The following is an 18,355-nucleotide window of genomic DNA, read 5'->3' on the forward strand; positions in this document are numbered from 1 at the left end:
TGCTGATATTGCTGATCGGCCCGATAATTATCGTGCATCCCTAGTTTGTGTGTGTGTATATATGTGTGTGTGTGTGTGTCCTACTATATAGCAGTCTGTCAGTCTTCTGTTTCTCGTGCATCAGATCCTGAGTTCTCTCTGCTACCAACACCTCCAGATGTTTACTGTACTTCTCCATCTGAGAGAGAGACAGACAGAGAGAGAGAGACAGACAGAGAGAGAGAGAGAGAGACAGACAGAGAGAGAGAGAGAGAGAGAGAGAGACAGACAGAGAGAGAGAGAGAGAGAGAGACAGACAGAGAGACAGACAGGAGAGAGAGAGAGAGAGAGAGAGAGAGAGAGAGAGAGAGAGAGAGAGAGAGAGAGAGTGGGGGGGGGAGAAAGGAGAGAAAGGGAGAGAGAGAGCGACATATCGAGATAGAAAAAAAAGCAGAGAGAGAGGACAGTTCCTCAGTGAGCTAAATTGTACTTTTATGATGACAATTAACTTTGGTATTATTCTAGACATGTGGATAGTGATGATATTGATGATTGATTAGAGTTAATTACCAGGTACATCATCATATCAACAGGACTGGCTTTGTTTTGGTTGATTAGAGTTCATATTGATTATTGATTAGAGTTCATATTGATTATTGATTAGAGTTCATTATTCATTAGAGTTCATATTGATTGTTGATTAGAGTTCATTACCAGGTTCATCATCATATCAACAGGGCTGACTTTGTTCGGGTTGATGCGATGGACAAACTTCCTGATTTGCTCGAATGTGGGCCGGTGGGCGGGGTTATGGGAGCGGCATCGCCGGATCAACTAAGGAGACACATGCAGGACAAAAGAGAGCTTGGATTAAAGACACATTGGACAGGCCACATCACAGTGGTGGTGAAGGAGGCAATGTCCGCCCTACATTGTACAGCGCTTTGGGTGTCTAGAAAAGAGCTATATAAATGCAAAGATCATTCATTTATTCATTGACATATTGGTGCAGTTAAGCATTACATCACAAGACAGAGTGGGTTATAGAAATTAGATCACGCCTATGGGTGGTTGTTAGGCCGAGGCGCAGCCGAGGGTCGTTAGACCCCCATAGGCGTGATCTCATTTCTATAACCCACTCTGTCGTCTGATGTAATGCTTTTATACAATGGCCGATGTCATCCAACCTTATTGCTATACAATAAACACACATTAATTGAAGATCTATTGACAAAACCATCAGCAAAAAAAGTAGTGCCAAAAAATAGAAAGAGAGAAGTTGCCTCCGTGTGGAAGCAGCTCGGAAGTGCAACTGTCTCTCAACTAACACATCCAACTGTTCTCAGTAACACATCCAACTGTTCTCGGGAACACATCCAACTGTCTCTCACTAACACATCGAACTGTTCTCAGTAACACATCCAACTGTTCTCACTAACACATCCAACTGTTCTCACTAACACATCCAACTGTTCTCAGTAACACATCCAACTGTTCTCACTAACACATCCAACTGTTCTCAGTAACACATCCAACTGGTCTCTCACTAACACATCCAACTGTTCTCACTAACACATCCAACTGTTCTCACTAACACATCCAACTGTTCTCAGTAACACATCCAACTGTTTCTCACTAACACATCAAACTGTTCTCAGTAACACATCCAACTGTTCCCACTAACACATCCAACTGTTCTCACTAACACATACAACTGTCTCTCACTAACACATCCAACTGTCTCTCACTAACACATCAAACTGTTCTCACTAACACATCCAACTGTTCTCAGTAACACATCCAACTGTTCTCACTAACACATCCAACTGTTCTCACTAACACATCCAACTGTCTCTCACTAACACATCCAACTGTTCTCAGTAACACATTCAAATGTTCTCAGTAACACATCCAACTGTTCTCAGTAACACATCCAACTGTTCTCAGTAACACATCCAACTGTTCTCACTAACACATCTAACTAGTCTCAGTAACACATCCAACTGTTCTCAGTAACACATCCAACTGTCTCTCACTAACACATCCAACTGTTCTCACTAACACATCCAACTGTCTCTCACTAACACATCCAACTGTCTCACACTAACACATCCAACTGTTCTCAGTAACACATCCAACTGTTCTCACTAACACATCCAACTGTTCTCACTAACACATCCAACTGTTCTCACTAACACATTCAACTGTTTCTCACTAACACATCCAACTGTTCTCAGTAACACATCCAACTGTCTCCCACTAACACATCCAACTGTTCTCACTAACACATCCAACTGTCTCTCACTAACACATCCAACTGTCTCTCACTAAAACATCCAACTGTTCTCACTAACACATCCAACTGTTCTCACTAACACATCCAACTGTTCTCACTAACACATCCAACTGTTCTCAGTAACACATCCAACTGTTCTCACTAACACATCCAACTGTTCTCACTAACACATCCAACTGTCTCTCACTAACACATCCAACTGTTCTCAGTAACACATCCAACTGGTCTCACTAACACATCCAACTGTTCTCACTAACACATCCAACTGTCTCTCACTAACACATCCAACTATTCTCACGAACACATCCAACTGTTCTCAGTAACACATTCAAATGTTCTCAGTAACATATCCAACTGTTCTCACTAACACATCCAACTGTTCTCACTAACACATCCAACTGTCTCTCACTAACACATCCAACTGTTCTCAGTAACACATCCAACTGTTCTCAGTAACACATTCAAATGTTCTCAGTAACACATCCAACTGTTCTCAGTAACACATTCAAATGTTCTCAGTAACACATCCAACTGTTCTCAGTAACACATCCAACTGTCTCTCACTAACACATCCAACTGTTCTCAGTAACACATCCAACTGTCTCTCACTAACACATCCAACTGTTCTCAGTAACACATCCAACTGGTCTCTCACTAACACATCCAACTGTTCTCACTAACACATTTAACTGTTCTCAGTAACACATCCAACTGTTCCCACTAACACATCCAACTGTTCTCACTAACACATCCAACTGTTCTCACTAACACATCCAACTGTTCTCAGTAACACATCCAACTGTCTCTCACTAACACATCCAACTGTCTCTCACTAACACATCCAACTGTTCTCACTAACACATCCAACTGTCTCTCACTAACACATCCAACTGTTCTCAGTAACACATCCAACTGTTCTCACTAACACATCCAACTGTTCTCACTAACACATCCAACTGTCTCTCACTAACACATCCAACTGTTCTCAGTAACACATCCAACTGTCTCCCACTAACACATCCAACTGTTCTCACTAACACATCCAACTGTCTCTCACTAACACATCCAACTGTCTCTCACTAAAACATCCAACTGTTCTCACTAACACATCCAACTGTTCTCACTAACACATCCAACTGTTCTCAGTAACACATCCAACTGTTCTCACTAACACATCCAACTGTTCTCACTAACACATCCAACTGTTCTCACTAACACATCCAACTGGTCTCACTAACACATCCAACTGTTCTCACTAACACATCCAACTGTCTCTCACTAACACATCCAACTGTTCTCACTAACACATCCAACTGTTCTCAGTAACACATCCAACTGTTCTCAGTAACACATCCAACTGTTCTCACTAACACATCCAACTGTTCTCACTAACACATCCAACTGTCTCTCACTAACACATCCAACTGTTCTCAGTAACACATCCAACTGGTCTCACTAACACATCCAACTGTTCTCACTAACACATCCAACTGTTTTCACTAACACATCCAACTGTCTCTCACTAACACATCCAACTGTTCTCACTAACACATCCAACTGTTCTCAGTAACACATTCAAATGTTCTCAGTAACACATCCAACTGTTCTCACTAACACATCCAACTGTCTCTCACTAACACATCCAACTGTTCTCAGTAACACATCCAACTGTTCTCAGTAACACATTCAAATGTTCTCAGTAACACATCCAACTGTTCTCAGTAACACATTCAAATGTTCTCAGTAACACATCCAACTGTTCTCAGTAACACATCCAACTGTCTCTCACTAACACATCCAACTGTTCTCAGTAACACATCCAACTGTCTCTCACTAACACATCCAACTGTTCTCAGTAACACATCCAACTGGTCTCTCACTAACACATCCAACTGTTCTCAGTAACACATCCAACTGTTCTCAGTAACACATTCAACTGTTCTCAGTAACACATTCAAATGTTCTCAGTAACACATCCAACTGTTCTCAGTAACACATCCAACTGTCTCTCACTAACACATCCAACTGTTCTCAGTAACACATCCAACTGTCTCTCACTAACACATCCAACTGTTCTCAGTAACACATCCAACTGGTCTCTCACTAACACATCCAACTGTCTCTCACTAACACATCCAATTGTTCTCAGTAACACATTCAACTGTTCTCAGTAACACATTCAAATGTTCTCAGTAACACATCCAACTGTTCTCAGTAACACATCCAACTGTCTCTCACTAACACATCCAACTGTTCTCAGTAACACATCCAACTGTCTCTCACTAACACATCCAACTGTTCTCAGTAACACATCCAACTGGTCTCTCACTAACACATCCAACTGTCTCTCACTAACACATCCAACTGTCTCTCACTAACACATCCAACTGTTCTCAGTAACACATCCAACTGTTCTCAGTAACACATCCAACTGTTCTCACTAACACATCCAACTGTCTCTCACTAACACATCCAACTGTTCTCACTAACACATCCAACTGTTCTCACTAACACATCCAACTGTCTCTCACTAACACATCCAACTGTTCTCAGTAACACATTCAAATGTTCTCAGTAACACTTCCAACTGTTCTCAGTAACATATCCAACTGTTCTCAGTAACACATCCAACTGTTCTCACTAACACATCCAACTGTTCTCACTAACACATCCAACTGTTCTCACTAACACATCCAACTGTCTCTCACTAACACATACAACTGTTCTCAGTAACACATCCAACTGTCTCTCACTAACACATCCAACTGTATCTCACTAACACATCCAACTGTTCTCACTAACACATCCAACTGTCTCTCACTAACACATACAACTGTTCTCACTAACACATCCAACTGTTCTCACTAACACATCCAACTGTTCTCACTAACACATCCAACTGTCTCTCACTAACACATCCAACTGTTCTCACTAACACATCCAACTGGTCTCACTAACACATCCAACTGTTCTCACTAACACATCCAACTGTCTCTCACTAACACATCCAACTGTTCTCACTAACACATCCAACTGTTCTCAGTAACACATCCAACTGTTCTCAGTAACACATCCAACTGTTCTCACTAACACATCCAACTGTTCTCACTAACACATCCAACTGTCTATCACTAACACATCCAACTGTTCTCAGTAACACATCCAACTGGTCTCACTAACACATCCAACTGTTCTCACTAACACATCCAACTGTTTTCACTAACACATCCAACTGTCTCTCACTAACACATCCAACTGTTCTCACTAACACATCCAACTGTTCTCAGTAACACATTCAAATGTTCTCAGTAACACATCCAACTGTTCTCACTAATACATCCAACTGTCTCTCACTAACACATCCAACTGTTCTCAGTAACACATCCAACTGTTCTCAGTAACACATTCAAATGTTCTCAGTAACACATCCAACTGTTCTCAGTAACACATTCAAATGTTCTCAGTAACACATCCAACTGTTCTCAGTAACACATCCAACTGTCTCTCACTAACACATCCAACTGTTCTCAGTAACACATCCAACTGTCTCTCACTAACACATCCAACTGTTCTCAGTAACACATCCAACTGGTCTCTCACTAACACATCCAACTGTTCTCAGTAACACATTCAACTGTTCTCAGTAACACATTCAAATGTTCTCAGTAACACATCCAACTGTTCTCAGTAACACATCCAACTGTCTCTCACTAACACATCCAACTGTTCTCAGTAACACATCCAACTGTCTCTCACTAACACATCCAACTGTTCTCAGTAACACATCCAACTGGTCTCTCACTAACACATCCAACTGTCTCTCACTAACACATCCAACTGTCTCTCACTAACACATCCAACTGTTCTCAGTAACACATCCAACTGGTCTCACTAACACATCCAACTGTTCTCACTAACACATCCAACTGTCTCTCACTAACACATCCAACTGTTCTCACTAACACATCCAACTGTTCTCACTAACACATCCAACTGTCTCTCACTAACACATCCAACTGTTCTCAGTAACACATTCAAATGTTCTCAGTAACACATCCAACTGTTCTCAGTAACATATCCAACTGTTCTCAGTAACACATCCAACTGTTCTCACTAACACATCCAACTGTTCTCACTAACACATCCAACTGTTCTCACTAACACATCCAACTGTCTCTCACTAACACATACAACTGTTCTCAGTAACACATCCAACTGTCTCTCACTAACACATCCAACTGTATCTCACTAACACATCCAACTGTTCTCACTAACACATCCAACTGTTCTCACTAACACATCCAACTGTCTCTCACTAACACATCCAACTGTTCTCACTAACACATCCAACTGTTCTCACTAACACATCCAACTGTCTCTCACTAACACATCCAACTGTTCTCAGTAACACATCCAACTGTTCTCAGTAACACATCCAACTGTTCTCACTAACACATCCAACTGTTCTCACTAACACATCCAACTGTCTCTCACTAACACATCTAACTATTCTCAGTAACACATCCAACTGTTCTCAGTAACACATCCAACTGTCTCTCACTAACACATCCAACTGTTCTCACTAACACATCCAACTGTCTCTCACTAACACATCCAACTGTCTCTCACTAACACATCCAACTGTTCTCAGTAACACATCCAACTGGTCTCACTAACACATCCAACTGTTCTCACTAACACATCCAACTGTCTCTCACTAACACATCCAACTGTTCTCACTAACACATCCAACTGTTCTCACTAACACATCCAACTGTCTCTCACTAACACATCCAACTGTTCTCAGTAACACATTCAAATGTTCTCAGTAACACATCCAACTGTTCTCAGTAACATATCCAACTGTTCTCAGTAACACATCCAACTGTTCTCACTAACACATCCAACTGTTCTCACTAACACATCCAACTGTCTCTCACTAACACATACAACTGTTCTCAGTAACACATCCAACTGTCTCTCACTAACACATCCAACTGTATCTCACTAACACATCCAACTGTTCTCACTAACACATCCAACTGTTCTCACTAACACATCCAACTGTCTCTCACTAACACATCCAACTGTTCTCACTAACACATCCAACTGTTCTCACTAACACATCCAACTGTCTCTCACTAACACATCCAACTGTTCTCAGTAACACATCCAACTGTTCTCAGTAACACATCCAACTGTTCTCACTAACACATCCAACTGTTCTCACTAACACATCCAACTGTCTCTCACTAACACATCTAACTATTCTCAGTAACACATCCAACTGTTCTCAGTAACACATCCAACTGTCTCTCACTAACACATCCAACTGTTCTCACTAACACATCCAACTGTCTCTCACTAACACATCCAACTGTCTCTCACTAACACATCCAACTGTTCTCAGTAACACATCCAACTGTTCTCACTAACACATCCAACTGTTCTCAGTAACACATCCAACTGTTCTCACTAACACATCCAACTGTTGTCACTAACACATCCAACTTTTTTTTTAACCGACTTTCTATAGAAGCAGCTGGGAGGTGCGCTGTTTTAAGTGAGCGTGGATTATTGAATTGATTGATTGATTGCAAATTGTATTAATGTCCGCCTTGTTTCAAACTGGTTAGGCTTAGGCTCTCTTTCAAAGTCGCCCTCTTTCGAAGTTGGTTATGCTTAGAGTTTGGAATCAGGGCTGGTGGTCTATCGCCCTGCTCTAAAGATAAACTCTAAGCATAACCAACTTCGAAAGAGGGCCTAAGCCTAACCAGTTTGAAACAAGGCGGACATTAATAAAATTTGCAATCAATCAATTCGTGCAATATTTATTTTGTTCCACAATGACTCATGACCCACCAATTACATAATCCAACATTGTGTAAGAAACTGACACATTCGCCGTGACAGAATTGTTTTTGATTTAGTCGTTATGACCCTTTCAACATATCCATTCGTAAGGTTATTGTCCGCCATCTTGCTTTCAGTTCTAAAAACTCGCACATCGGATTGATTGTAATTCGGTTGTGGGCGGGTCCTGGGATCACAAGCGGGGGTTATAACAAATACCCACGTTTAACTTGACTGTTTCAGCCAATCAGAATCGAGAAATTTGCATGCCATTGTATAATAAACATTAGACGGAGACGGAGACAGGGAGAGAAACAACATCATTCTATTCATTGCAGAACATTTAAAGGGAGGATTTTTGGACCCCTAGCCCTCATAGGATAGTTAGCCACAAACCAATACATGTCAATGGATTATACATTGTACAAGCTGACTGAATACAGCTGAAATCTACTCTGTGTTCACTGTGGAGAGGATTCCAGTGAGCTCAGCTCAGCTTGTACAGACAGGAGCTTGACCCCATTGATTTTGTATTGGTTTGTGGCTAACTAACTAACTAACTAACTAACTAACTAACTAACTAACTAACTAACTAACTAACTAACTAATATCTAGCACAATCTCTGGAGCAAAACAGAAAGAAGCATTTTATATAAAAGTACTCTGTATTTTTGTATGACAACTAATAAAAAAAATTGAGAAACTTGAAACTTAACTAACTAACTAACTAACTAACCAACTAACTAACTAACTAACTAACTAACTAACTAACTAACTAACTAACTAACTAACTAACTAACTAACTAACTAACTAACTAACTAACTAACACAGAGATAAGATAAGATAAGATAAGATATTCCTTTATTGATCCCATTGGGGAAATTCAGGTATCATAGCAGCGTGGGGGAGGGGGAGGGGAGGTACAGGTAGTAGAGACATACAGGTACAGGTCACAGAATTATAGTACAGTGGAGAAGTAAAAATTAAAATTTAATAAAAAGGCAGTGTAACAATATACAATATAATTAACTCTGGACATGCGCATATGGGCAACAAGGTGCGAGATGAGGGTATGTATGCCCTCTCAGTTATTTAATATATAATCTAATAATCTAAATCTAATCTAATATATAATCTAAAAAAAACGAAATGCTAAAATGCTAAATATATGCAATATATAATCTAATAATCCAATAGTCTAAATCGAATCTAATATATAATATAAAAAATACTAAATGCTAAATATATGCTCTGATGAAGTATACAGTATTCACATAAGGTGCGGTATTGTCCTTTTAGGTGCGGGGGTCAGCTACTAGGTTCCTAGTAGTTGGATGTCTGGCAGCAGTCCCTGGCCACTGTTGTGGAGCCTGAAGGCCGCTGGTATGAAGGACTGGCCGAGGCGGTTGGTTGAGTGTCGGGGGGTATGAGTCTGTGACTGAATGTGCTTCTCATCTTACCTCTACATAGTCAGCAGGACATGGGCAGGAGCTGTCGGCCCTGCTGGAGATCAGCTCTGGGAGCGGAGGACACCAAGCACACTCTAGACTAGACTCCTCTACCTGGGAATAGAACCAGAACATACACAGTAGATGTTGGTATTTATCCACTGTTCTCTGTGAAGTCCAGAGAGTAATAGACTTGAATATATGAGCAGAGAAGAGTAGAGTAGAGCAGAGTAGTAGATTACATTGCAGTAGATTAGAGTAGAATAGAGAAAGGTAGAGTAGATGAATGGATTAGATTACAGTAGATCAGATTAGAGTAGAGTAGAGTAGTTTAGTGGATTAGATTAGATCACAGTAGATTAGAGTAATTTGTCTTGAGTAGAGTGGATTAATAGATTATGGTTAGAGTAGAGTGGATTCATAGAGTATATTACAGTAGATTACTGTAGAGTAGAGTATAATTAGAGAATAGAGTAGAGACCAGTAGAGTAGATTAGTGGATTACATTACAGTAGATTAGATTACAGTAGAGTAGAGTATATTAGTGGATATATTAGAGTAGATTACAGCAGAGTAGAGCAGAGTAGAGTACATTAGATTACAGTAGATTAAAGTAGAGTAGAGTAGACTAGTGGATTATACTGTATTACAGTAGATTATAGTATAGTAAAGTAGTTTAGTAGATTTGATTAGAGTATAGTATATAGTAGATTTGTAGATTATATTACAATAGTTTATAGTAGAGTAGATTAGATTACATCAGAGTATAGTAGAGTAGAGTAGATTAGTAGATTCGATTACAGTAGATTACAGTAGTAGAGTATAGTAGATTAGTGGATTAGTTTACAGTAGAGTAGATATAATTACAGTATATTATAGTAGAGTAGAGTAGATTAGTAGATTAGATTACAGTAGATTACAGTAGAGTAGATTCAAGTGGATGACAGTATGGAATACCACATGGGATCAAAGACTGATCCCAGACCAGATGATACACAGCGGGTGTGATGGTGGACCCCCCCCCCCCTCCAGGGGCATGTTCTGAACAACTGGAATACTCGTTTGTAGGGCCTTTTGATAAATTATATCTTATACAATTGGGGGCCATATAATTTAACCCTTTCACTACCACACTACAGAAGGTTAACCCTTTACTATCACACTACCAACATACACATAACCCTGGGGCTCCCGGGTGCGTGTAGCCTTTTTACAACGCATCCGCGTTTCCCGTTTTGCGCTCTGATTGGCCGCTGACCTATGCTAGTACGCCCCCCTCACTATGAGCGTAGCAGAAGGACGGACGCTGAAATCGAACAGCTGTTACCTAACAATGCCCGATCTAAAATGGTTCTCTCCTCTTTGTATACCTTTGTCCTCACAAGTATTCTGCCAGGGAACTTATGGACACGACAATAGTAGTAGTTATAAGGTGTTTGAGCTTGTAACGTTGTACATATTGTGTATACAACGTGAGTAGCTAACGTAGCTTAGCTTAGCTTGATAGGTTCGAAACCTAGCAATGCCCGATCTAAAATGGTTCTCTCCTCTTTGTATACCTTTGTCCTCACAAGTATTCTGCCAGGGAACTTATGGACACGACAATAGTAATAAGTAATAACATTCTGCAATGTTAAATAACGTTTATCCATTCAACTAGCGGTACTAGGTAGCTAGCCTAGCCGCAATGCTATGGTCAATCCCATCCACGTTAGCATGTAAGCTAACAACAGCGTCTTATAACTACTACTATTGTCGTGTCCATAAGTTCCCTGGCAGAATACTTGTGAGGACAAAGCGCCCTCTTTGTATACCTTTGTCCTCACAAGTATTCTGCCAGGGAACTTATGGACACGACAATAGTAATAAGTAATAACATTCTGCAATGTTAAATAACGTTTATCAATTCAACTAGCGGTACTAGGTAGCTAGCCTAGTCGCAATGCTATGGTCGATCCCATCCACGTTAGCATGTAAGCTAACAACAGCGTCTTATAACACCCCTTCCTGACAGGCAGCGACGCGAGTGAGCGTGATTGCGAAAATGATTAAAATGTATTCGTTTCAATCAGACTATCCTGATCTGCCGCGAGCGACAGCGAACTGAGCGGCGATGTCGTTCCCCCCTCAAATATTCGCTCGCTGTGTCTCTAGTTGAGTGATTACGCGTCCGAGTCCCGCCCCTAAACACTTTTTATTGGTCAAGAATCGCAGGCTGCTTTGCCCCCTGTTCCTGGTAACACACACACACACACAGACACACTCGGACACGCGCCGCGTCATATCAGGACAGTGTCGCGCACGATTTCGTCTCCAGTTCGCTCGCTCGCTGCCTGTCAGGAACCGGTGTGACTACTACTATTGTCCTGTCCATAAGTTCCCTGGCAGAATACTTGTGAGGACAAAGCGCCCTCTTTGTATACCTTTGTCCTCACAAGTATTCTGCCAGGGAACTTATGGACACGACAATAGTAATAAGTAATAACATTCTGCAATGTTAAATAACGTTTATCCATTCAACTAGCGGTACTAGGTAGCTAGCCTAGCTGCAATGCAATTGTAACATGCGTTACTTTATGAAGAAGATGTCAATGTGTTGATAAATGAAGTGTGGGCCCAATATGTTAGGATGTGCCAATGTCAGCATATTTGGGTCACTTGACCTTTAAGATTCCAGGTATGGGTGTGGTTAGGGGCGGTCCCAACCAGCAGGGGGCCATCTTGGATTGGAATCATGGCCTCATGGAGTTTTGTTTTGCTACTGCTATTGTGAGAGGAAGGAGGGATTTTGCCAGGCCTCCTAAAAGATTCTTCAGTAACCAAGGACAGGTCAGCTGCAGTGTTGCTTCCCAGTGGATTACTTCTTTTTCCTTTCCTTTTCTAAGATGTGGATCAACCCAGGACTTATCACCTTTTGGACACTCAAAGGTTTGAGTGTTATTGGACACTACTAACTACCATGCAGGCTGCATGGTCTGGTAGGCCTGAACATTATACACGGTACATTATACATGGTAAACATACATGGTAAACATACATGGTAACATCATACATGGTACATTATACATGGTAAACATACATGGTAAACATACATGGTAACATAGGCATGGTAACATTATACACGGTAAACATACATGGTAAACATACATGGTAACATCATACACGGTACATTATACATGGTCAACTTACATGGTAAACATACATGGTAACATCATACACGGTACATTATACATGGTAAACATACATGGTAAACATACATGGTAACATAGGCATGGTAACATTATACACGGTAAACATACATGGTAAACATACATGGTAACATCATACACGGTACATTATACATGGTAAACATACATGGTAAACATACATGGTAACATAGGCATGGTAACATTATACATGGTAAACATACATGGTAGCATTTATGTTGGGGCTAATGGACTGTAAAGCTGACAGGACCGTTCTTATTGGTTTGAGATGATTTTTGTTGTACCATACGTTGCTATGGGGTGCCCCATTTATTTTGATCCTCTTTTTGGTTAATACAACACTTTGAATTTAACACTGTTCCAGTACTCTCATTCTTTATAGCTGAACAGGTTTGTTTATTATTATCAAGCTTGTTACACAATGGTCGATCCCATCCACGTTAGCATGTAAGCTAACAACAGCGTCTTATAACTACTACTATTGTCCTGTCCATAAGTTCCCTGGCAGAATACTTGTGAGGACAAAGCGCCCTCTTTGTATACCTTTGTCCTCACAAGTATTCTGCCAGGGAACTTATGGACACGACAATAGTAATAAGTAATAACATTCTGCAATGTTAAATAACGTTTATCCATTAAACTAGCGGTACTAGGTAGCTAGCCTAGCCGCAATGCAATGGTCGATCCCATCCACGTTAGCATGTAACCTAACAACAGCGTCTTATAACTACTACTATTGTCGTGTCCATAAGTTCCCTGGCAGAATACTTGTGAGGACAAAGCACCCTCTTTGTATACCTTTGTCCTCACAAGTATTCTGCCAGGGAACTTATGGACACGACAATAGTAATAAGTAATAACATTCTGCAATGTTAAATAACGTTTATCCATTCAACTAGCGGTACTAGGTAGCTAGCCTAGCCGCAATGCTATGGTCGATCCCATCCACGTTAGCATTTAAGCTAACAACAGCGTCTTATAACTACTACTATTGTCGTGTCCATAAGTTCCCTGGCAGAATACTTGTGAGGACAAAGGTATACAAAGAGGAGAGAACCAGTTTAGATCGGGCATTGTTAGGTTTCGAGAACGGCGGCTCATAGCGAGCGGGGCGTACTTGCGGAAACAGCTGTTCGATTTCAGCGTCCGTCCTCCTGCTACGCTCATAGCGAGGGGGGCGTACTAGTGTAGGTCAGCGGCCAATCAGAGCGCAAAACGGGAACCCGGAAACGCAGATGCGTTGTAAAAAGGCTACACGCCTCCTGCGTCCCAGTAGGTCAGTGATGGGGGGGGGGGGGGGGGGGCCCGCTGGGCGAGGGGGGGAGGGGGGAGGGGGGGGGCTCACAGACTTAATGGAGAGATGGTGTGAAAAGCCTCACAGTGGAGAGTGATGTTCAGACTTACAGGGACTGGATCGCTGCGTGTGGCGATCTCCAACAGAATGATAGAATAACTGCAACAAAACACCATGCTTCTGTTTTATACCTTTCCGTATGCCTTATTATCTCTCTGTGTGTGTGTGTGTGTGTGTGTGTGTGTGTGTGTGTGTGTGTGTGTGTGTGTGTGTGTGTGTGTGTGTGTGTGTGTGTGTGTGTGTGTGTGTGTGTGTGTGTGTGTGTGTGTGTGTGTGTGTGTGTGTGTGTGTGTGTGTGTGTGTGCGTGCGTGCGTGCGTGCGTGCGTGCGTGCGTGCGTGCGTGCGTGCGTGCGTGCGTGCGTGCGTGCGTGCGTGCGTGCGTGCGTGCGTGCGTGCGTGCGTGCGTGCGTGCGTTACCTGAACACATCTCCTGCCAGCATTGGCTCCATTTTACAGTTTTGACATTCAGGGGGTGTGTACACTTCCAACAGTCTCAGCTGATAGGTTGTCTGAGGCTCCGCCCCATCCTGCCTCCGATAGGTCCACAGCCCGTAGTCTGATACGGGAAACCACATATCCATCACATGTCCTCCAGTCAAACGTAGTGCACAGGAGGATGCCATCACCTACATGCTCCACAGGGCCTATACACACCTGGAGAGGCCATCACCTACATGCTCCACAGGGCCTATACACACCTGGGCCCTCATTTATCAACTTGACGTACGCACAGATATGTGTGTAACCCGTGCGTACGATCATTTCTAAGCAAAGTGTGGGATTTATCAATTTGAACTTGTGCTTGACTTTGTGCGTATATTTAAGCACAGGTCGGACCATGCGTAGTTGGCGCCCGGTGGTAGAATATTTTTACAACGCGGAAATAAGCACTGACTGCGCTCCGCGTAACTCAACTCGTTATTATTTTGCGCATATATTGCAGAAATACGGGAACGTTTTGATTATATTTAAAAGGCTTTGCCATTGTTAAACGTAATAAGTGGAACCCCGAAGCTGTAAGCAGAATACAAGTCATATGAACACTCACGATATAAACGCATTGCAACGAGAACAGACAGAGGTTATTTGTTGAGTGTATGTGTAGACAAAACCCTTGCAATAAATGTGTCTTAAATGAATGAAAAGCATACATGCTCTGGACACAGAGCATATATCGTGTGGGTGATATCATGACTTGTATTCTGTGTCAAAGCCTAAATCAAAACGTCCCCGTATTTCTGCAATCTATGCGCAAAATAATAACGAGTTGAGTTCTAACAAAGAACGTATTACATGCTGGTAGGCTGATAGAGTAAACTATGATATGAATATGATATGATATAAAGGTATACTGGTCCGTCCGCGAGGATATCGAGGACTCGAGTTGGGGGACCCTGATGTAAACAAGACAAAAGTCTTTCTCTGGTCTGCATCCCCTTAACAATTGTGTGTATTGAGCCGTACTGTATTGTACCCATTCTGCAATCTGTTAATAAAGTTTTCATGCATTCATTCATTCAGCCATTAAATGCAATTTGAGAATATAGGCTAAAGCGACGGCCTATAGCCTATACATATTATTTAATGTTTTCATAAGCGTAAAGATACAACAGCTAGATTAATGATCAAGTTAGTTTACTGTATGCAGGCTTCGCAGGGCTGTGTGTTATTATATGCGCAAGTTACTGTTGCATAATGTAGGGCTGCTATTATATGTACTTCATATAGGCTGCCTAATACCAACAACAAAATAGATTGTAGCATATTAGGGATGCCCCGATCGATCGGCCACCGATCGTTATCGGCCGATAATCAGTATAAATATGCGATCGGGGAATTCCGATAATGAGTCATATTCGCCGATCGCGGAAACTGATCAAGTGGATATCGCACTCGCTTGTCTCAGACGCACAGGACCTGCAAACTGCTCCTCCTCCCTAGCCCCGCCCGCCCCCGTGTAGAGTTTGTAAACAAAGAGGTGCGGCTCCTCTGCTCGAGTCTGTAGTGCATTCGACCTGCGCTAACGTTAGCTACCTAGCTATCGTTACTGTTTAAACAAAATTACCCAGTCAACTATTCACGTTTAGTAGGCATTGTCTAACGGTATTTAGCCGGCTAGCTACCGATAGCTCCTGATATCAACAAATGATCCAGAAAATCTAGTAGTCCATGTTCATACCTCCGGTAGCTTGCGTTAGCTTGCGTTAGCTGACGTTAGTTTACTGTTCAAAACGAAATGTCCCATTGAACTAAAGTTCTGTCTTAACGTCATCTAGCCGGCTAGCAGTAGCTACAGATAGCTCTTGATATCAATGTCTTATAACATTGATTTAATGCGTATTCGAGCTGAGGGCTTGCTGAATGTGAAATGATCAAAGCATAACGTTACCAATAGGGTCCCGCTGCAGCGCCGGAGAATCCTTTTTGGAGCTGGGCTACTAGAGTACACACAGACAGTGGAGCTGTTTGCAGATAGCGAGCATTTTGACTTGTTGCGTGGTGGCGATGTCTCGCAGATAATACAAGTACAAGTCTAATTATATAATATATATATTTTATTAAAAAAAAAAAAAACTTTTTATATAAAATAATTTTTAATTTCTTTTTAATCAAAAACGATCGGTATCGGATCGGTATCGGCCGATATGGCTCACGACGATCGGTGATCGGTATCGGTGACAAAAAACGTGATCGGGGCATCCCTATAGCATATGCCTCTACACACATTATATTATACACATCATATTATATCTTGGTTCGGCAGCGCCTCTGTGAACAATCTCTCAGAGTTTGCTCCATCAGTAATCAGTAATGTGAACGGGATTCCACTTGGTCAATGTACAGATAATCTGCGATGCGCATTTTGGCTGATAATGTGCCGGTGGCCGGAGTCTCATTATTCACTTAAATGCAGATCATAGTTATCCACTGAAGCCATATGACTCTGACCAGAACGGGCTCATGACGAGCGCACATAATAGGCATTAGAGCGCAGAGTTGACTGTGAACTTGGCAACTTCATTGGATTTATTTATTTTCTAAAAATATCTATAATCATACGATTAAATATTGTTTAAAATAAAACGCTAAATACTATTATTCTGTGTGTCATGTTTCCAAATAAGATTGTTCACAACGGGAAATGCTGTTCAATTTGTTGGTTGGACCTCGGTGATCAATCTCGCTCTCAGTGAAGTCTCTCAGAGTTCGCTCGGGTTAGTCCACTTTTCCACATTTCATGGGGGTGTTCCATTACCGTATATGGTTAATCGGGGCGGTTCTGGTATGCAAATACTTAAAACAGTGCACAAGCTCAAACGTAGGATCAAAGTCATATTTATCAAGGTGTGCGTAGGACCTGTGTACGCACGTGTGATAAGTCCCGTTTTTTTTGTGCGTGCACACATTCTAAATTCTGTGCTTACGTATGAAAATAGAATACTTTCTGAGAAAAATTGATAAATGAGGGCCCAGGGGAGAGGCCATGACCTACATGCTCCACAGGGCCTACACACACCTGGAGAGGCCACGCAGCTCAGTGAGGATCATGTTCAGCGCATTTAATACCATCCAGCCACTGCGGCTAGAGGAGAAGCTCACTGGGATCCAGCTGGACCAGGGAATGGTGGCCTGGATCACCGACTACCTCACCAGCAGAACTCAGTACGTGAGACTTCAGGGCAGCCAATCAGAGGTGCTGGTGAGCAACACCGGTGCTCCCCAGGGTACCGTGCTATCACCCTTTTTGTTTACCCTCTACACCTCTGACTTCCGCTACAACACAAGAACGTGCCACCTGCAGAAGTTCTCCGATGACCCCTCCATCATCAGCTACATTGTGGATGACGATGAGGCTGAATACAGGGCTCTGGTGGAGAGCTTCGTAGGATGGTCGGACAGTAACCAGCTCCAACTCAACGTCAGCAAGACAAAGGAGCTGGTGGTGGACTATCGGAGAGGTAGGAACGGTCCCCCTTCTCCCATAATCCACGGAGGGGAGGAGGTAGAGATGGTGGAGTCCTACAAGTTCGTTGGAGTTCAACTGAACGAAAAACTGGACTGGTCGGACAATACTGAGGCCCTCTACAGGAAGGGACAGAGTAGGCTGTTCTTCGTGAGGAGACTCAGGTCGTTCGACGTGTGCAACCGACTGCTGCTATCTTTCTAGCAGCCGGTTGTAGCCAGCGTCCTCTTTTTTGCTGTGGTGTGCTGGGGGG

General features: G+C 42.1%; 1 protein-coding gene across 1 annotated transcript in view; it reads right to left on the minus strand.

Annotated features, from left to right (window-relative positions):
- The window catches only part of LOC311239603 (atrial natriuretic peptide receptor 1), a gene marked incomplete at both ends in the record, with an annotated part of 83,160 nt that overhangs the window by 42,577 nt on the left and 22,228 nt on the right, over positions 1-18,355 (minus strand). Inside the window, 5 exons of the mRNA XM_084327973.1 lie at positions 85-178; positions 694-813; positions 9,590-9,691; positions 14,188-14,236; positions 14,556-14,694. Of these exons, the coding sequence (XP_084184099.1) occupies positions 85-178; positions 694-813; positions 9,590-9,691; positions 14,188-14,236; positions 14,556-14,694 (504 nt within the window). The remainder of the gene's footprint in view (positions 1-84; positions 179-693; positions 814-9,589; positions 9,692-14,187; positions 14,237-14,555; positions 14,695-18,355) is intronic.

This window comes from Notolepis coatsorum (genome assembly GCF_963971535.1).
Source record: "Notolepis coatsorum genome assembly, chromosome: 1".
NCBI lineage: Eukaryota > Metazoa > Chordata > Actinopteri > Aulopiformes > Paralepididae > Notolepis > Notolepis coatsorum.